Source organism: Mandrillus leucophaeus, unplaced genomic scaffold, assembly GCF_000951045.1.
Source record: "Mandrillus leucophaeus isolate KB7577 unplaced genomic scaffold, Mleu.le_1.0 Scaffold371, whole genome shotgun sequence".
In the NCBI taxonomy this organism is placed as follows: Eukaryota; Metazoa; Chordata; class Mammalia; order Primates; family Cercopithecidae; genus Mandrillus; species Mandrillus leucophaeus.
The window spans coordinates 431,305-436,549 of record NW_012103932.1 but is presented as its reverse complement, the minus strand read 5'-3'; the positions used below and the strand labels follow the sequence as shown (position 1 = coordinate 436,549).

The window sequence follows — 5,245 nt, the reverse complement described above, 5'->3', positions numbered from 1 at the left end:
GACTACATGTACGTTATGTGTGTGGAAAAGGGGAGGAATGAAGCCTACCCTTTCTGGCATAGTAATTATAAAACTGCTTGTCCCACCTTTTACGTGATTTTAGTGAGAAAGATAACCAGTTGTGCCTTTGCTTCTTCATGGTTGGTAAATAGACTGCATGTTTATGAGCAGTGATGCCACACCAGGCCTCTTGTGGGTCTCAGCAAAGCTTGTCGATTACATGCATTGGTTTTCCCATGTCCTAATTCTTCAGCGAAAGAATATTAGTGTGTTATTCCTCCCAACCTCTGTCTGTCTTCAGGTACTAGTATACATGGACAACCTCTATAAACCTTTCTTTAACGTTAAATTAAATTACGCAACATCGGTTGAAAATCACTCCAGCTGGGATAACTAGGAAAAAAAATAACAAAAATAAAGAAGGTTTGGAGTAGAAAAGAAAAAGCAGAACAGCTAGCATGGAGGATTTTGCTGTGGAGGCTTGGGAGGGGAAGGGCATCGGAGGGAATGAAGCAGATCCATCCATTTGAACTCTTTTTTTTTGGAAGAGTTCTGGAACCTGAATCCTTCCTCCTTTTCCTGCTCCTGGGTCTGGAGCCATATGGTGTGTAAGAGGGGCCGGGAGTGGCTCTCCTGGCTTGAAGCTAGGAGAATTGGGGATGAAGCTTAAGAGATACTCCCCAGTTTATTACGTAGTTGAATGAAATTCCACAAAGCCTTTTCTGTTCCAAACGCCCTCATTTGTTCTTCATCTCAGGAACCATTATAGGAACTGAGAAGTAGGAACAAGCAACTCTGAGACAAAATCAGAAAGCATTGAACACACAGGGAGCCAGATTTTTTGCAACTAAGTAAAATGAATTTACAACAACTGCATTAAAGCTGCAGGTGTGAGAGTTTCTAAAAATGTTTTAGAGTACTACAAGAGATGATAAGCAGAAATGAATAGCAAAGTATCCATTGATAATATTTTGAAATTTTGCAAAATAGCAAGCTACTGTGGTCATATTATTTTAATGAATGCATACACATTTATGTGGCATTCATAGACTTGCTCAGCCCCACTAATCGCTTTTACTTCCATAAAGGATAGATTTTCTCACAAACAAATTCTCTGGCCTTGGTGGGGAGGTGTATTAGTCCATTTTCATGCTGCTGATTAAGACATACTGGAGACTGGCAATTTACAAAAGAAAGAGGTTTAATTGGACTCACAGTTCCCTGTGTCTGGGCAGGCCTCACAATCATGGTGGAAGGCAAGGAGGAGTAAGTCCTGTCTTAGATGGATGGCAGCAGGCAAAGAGAAAATGAGGAGAGGACTGCAAAGCAGAAACTCCTGATAAAAACACAGATCTCATGAGACTTATCTGGTACCACAAGAACAGTATGGGGGAAATCACCTCCATGATTCAATTATCTCCCACTGGGTCCCTCCCACAACATGTGGGAATTGTGGGAGTACAATTTAAGATGAGATTTGGGTGGGGACACAGAGTCAGACCATATCATTCCACCCCTGGCCCCTCCAAATCTCATTTCAAAACCAATCATGCCTTCCAGGCGGTTCCCCAAAGTTTTGACTCATTTCAGCAGTGACTCAGAAGTCCACACTTCAAAGTCTCATCTGAGACAAAGCAAGTCCCCTCTGCCTGTGAGCCTATAAAATCAAAAGCAGGCTGTTTATTTCCTAGATACAATGGGGGTACACACACTGGGTAAATACAACCATTCCAAATGGGAGAAATTGGCAAAACAAAGGGGTTACAAGGCCCGTGCAAGTCTGAAACCCAGAGGGGCAGTCAAATCTTAGAGTTCAAAAATGATCTCCTTTGATTCCATGTCTTGCATCCAGGTCATCCTGATGCAAGAGGTGGGTTCCCATAGTCTTGGGCAACCCTGCCCCTGTGGCTTTGCAGGGTACAGCCTCTGTCCCGGCTGCTTTCATGGGCTGGCATTGAGTGTCTGTGGCTGTTCCAAGCGCACGGTGCAAGCTGTCAGTGGATCTGCCATTCTGGGGTCTGCAGGACAGTGACCCTCTTCTCACAGCTGCACTAGGCAGTGCCCCAGTGGGGACTCTGTGTGGGGCTCTGATCTCATATTTCCCTTCTGCACTGCCCTAGCAGAGGTTCTCTGTGAGAGCCCCACCCCTGAAGCAAACTTCTGCCTGGGCATCCAGTTGTTTCCATACGTCTCCTGAAATCTAGGCGGAAACTTCCCAAACCTCAGTTATTGACTTCTGTGCACCCATAGGCTCAACACCACATGGAAGCTGCCAAGGCTTGGGGCTTGCACCCTCTGAAGCCATGGCCCAAGCTGTACGTTGGCTCCTTTCAGCCTTGGCTGGAGTGACTGGGACACAGGCACCAAGTCCCTAGGAGCACACAGCATGGTGATCCTGGGCCTGGCCCATGAAACCACTTTTTCCTCCTAGGCCTCCAGGCCTGTGATGGGAGGGACTGCTGTGAAGACCTCTGACATTTTCCCCATTGTCTTGGGGATTAACATTTGGCTGCTTGTTACTTATGCAAATTACTGCAGCTGGCTTGAATTTCTCCTGAAAAAATGGGATTTTCTTTTCTATTGCATTGCCAGGCTGCAAATTTTTTAAACTTTTATTCTCTGTTTCCCTTTTAAAACTGAATGCTTTTGGCTAGGCGTGGTGGCTCATGCCTGTAATCCCAGCACACTGGGAGGGCAAAGCAGGCAGATCATGAGGTCAGGAGATCGAGATCATCCTGGCTAACACATTGAAACCCTGTCTCTATCAAAAATACAAAAATTAGCCAGGTGTGGTGGTGGGTGCCTGTAGGCCCAGCTACTCCGGAGGCTGAGACAGGAGACTGGCGTGAACCTGGGAGGTGGAGCTTGCAGTGAACCAAGATCATGCCACTGCACTCCAGCCTGGGCGACAGAGCGAGACTCTGTCTCAAAAAACAAAACAAAACAAAACAAAAACAAAAAAAGCCTTGAATGCTTTTAACAGCACCCAAGGTACCTCTTGAATGCTTTGCTGCTTAGAAATTTCTTCCACTAGATACCCAAATCATCTCTTTCAAGTTCAAAATTCCACAAATCTCCAGGGCAGGGGCAAAATGCCACCAGTTTCTTTGCTAAAACGTAACAAGAGTCACCTTTGCTCCAGTTCCCAACAAGTTCCTCATCTCCATCTGAGACCACCTCAGCCCTCTTCCGTTGTCCATATCATTGTTCATTTCATTGTCCATATCATTATTAGCATTTTGGTCAAAGCCATTCAACAAGTCTCTAGGAAGATCCAAACTTTTCCACATCTTCCTGTCTTCTGAGCCCTCCAAACTGTTCCAACTTCTGTCTGTTACCCAGTTCCAAAGTCGCTTCCACATTTTCAGGTATTTTTTCAGCAATACTTCACTCTTGGTACCAGTTTACTCTATTAGTCTGTTTTCGTGCTGCTGATAAAGACATACCTGAGACTGGGCAATTTACAAAAGAAAGAAGTTTAACTGGACTTACAGTTCTGTGTGGCTGGGGAAGCCTCAAAATCATGGCAGAAGGCAAGGAGGAGCAAGTCAGGTCTTACATGGATGACGGCAGGCAAAGAGAGAATGAGGAAGATGCAAAAGCAGAAACCCCTGATAAAACTGTCAGATCTCATGAGACTTATTCACTACCACAAGAATAGTATGGGGGAAATCACCCCCATGATTCAATTATCTCCCAGCAGCTCCCTCCTACAACATGTGGGAATTACGGGAGTACAATTCAAGATGAGCTGCCGCTACATATCAGGGGGGGTATCTGGAGCCCTGTGCTGGGGGAAGTGCTGTTGTAGTTATTGAGTTCCAGTAGCACACCCTTTAGAATGTGACAGAAACATCTGAACTCTTTTTTGACTGAGGCACTTTCTTTACACTCTGCAGTATAAGAATGCGGGAGTGATTGAGTTGGAAGCATGCATCAAGGCCGTACGTGTCCTTGCAATTCAGAAACGGAGCATGGAAGCGTCAGAATTTCTTCAGAATGCAGTTTACATTAACCTTCGACAGGTGAGTGTACGTCTACCTATAAGTGGAAGAGTTAATCTAGTTCTCGTGGAATTAACTATGAATTCAGCTTCTTTTGTTTTGCCGAGGTTCAGCATGCCATGATAAAAAATGTTGAATCTTAACTTGATTTCTAATTAACGTGGTTATTTGTATATTTTACTTCTACTTCTTTCATTGTGGTATTTAACTTTCAAAATTTAGAACTTGCTGTTCTTTGCATTTTTTTGTTTGTTTGTTTGGAGAAATAACTGTTTTACCAGCTTGGCAACCTTCAACAAACTTCACGCCTCTTGTCTTGATATTGTCACTCATCAAGTACTTGCCATTTGTAACCCTGTTTGGGGTGTTGGGTTTATAAAACAGGCAGTTGATGAAAGCACTTATATAGCTCCTTTGACACAGTGGTAACCTAGCAAATAATACTTACATCTGAATCTGAATGGATTTTTAATAAAACAATCATCAAAACCTTTTGGTGTGGATTGATGATGCTAAATCCTAAAATTGATAGTCTTAGAAGGATTTTAGATATTTAGTTAGTTGAACTTGGATCTTTATAGATAGGGAAACTGAGACCAAGTCAAACAATTTGCTTAAGGATACAAGACGAGTATGAGAACATAGGTCACTGTAATTCAGCAGATACTTAGTGAAGAGGGTGTTGTGCTAAGGGTGGGGGAAAGAGGTGAGGCAGGCGGGTCCTGTCGTCATCCATCTGACAGTTTTGTGGGAAAGGCAGACATTGAACAGTGGGTAAGTGGAAAAAAATTGGAGGTACAGGTGCCAAGGGAGCAAGTGGCAAAAGAATTTAACTTAGTTTAATGGAGGTGGAGGGTGTGGGGGCCAGGGACTGTCTCTAAGTCAGTGAGACTGGAACTGGGCCTTGAAGGATGAATAGAAGATAGCCAAATAAAGAGGGGATGGGAGAAGGTCATTCAGGAAGAAAATGGCTCAGCGTGAGTGATGCCCTGAAACAGAACACATCACTGGGAGAGACCAAATAAAGTCAGAGATGGCGGTGGGGGTAGAAAGAGGGGGAGATAGAGAGGGAGGGGAAGAGGGAGGGAGGGAGAGGAAGAGAGAGGGGTAGGGAGGACAGAGTCCGAGCGGGAGGGTTTTCTTGGCCAGGTGAAGCATCTAGGGCTGCTTCTAAGAGTGGCAGGTTTTCAAAGCAAGGTCTTGACCGGGCGCGGCGGCTCACGCCTGTAATCCCAGCACTT

At 44.6% G+C, this 5,245-nt stretch overlaps 1 protein-coding gene across 1 annotated transcript in view; it reads left to right on the top strand.

Annotated features, from left to right (window-relative positions):
* Nucleotides 1-5,245, top strand: part of TRAPPC9 (trafficking protein particle complex 9) — a 479,714-nt gene that overhangs the window by 69,106 nt on the left and 405,363 nt on the right. Inside the window, exon 5 of the mRNA XM_011990156.1 lies at nt 3,900-4,025. Within this exon, the coding sequence (XP_011845546.1) occupies nt 3,900-4,025 (126 nt within the window). The remainder of the gene's footprint in view (nt 1-3,899; nt 4,026-5,245) is intronic.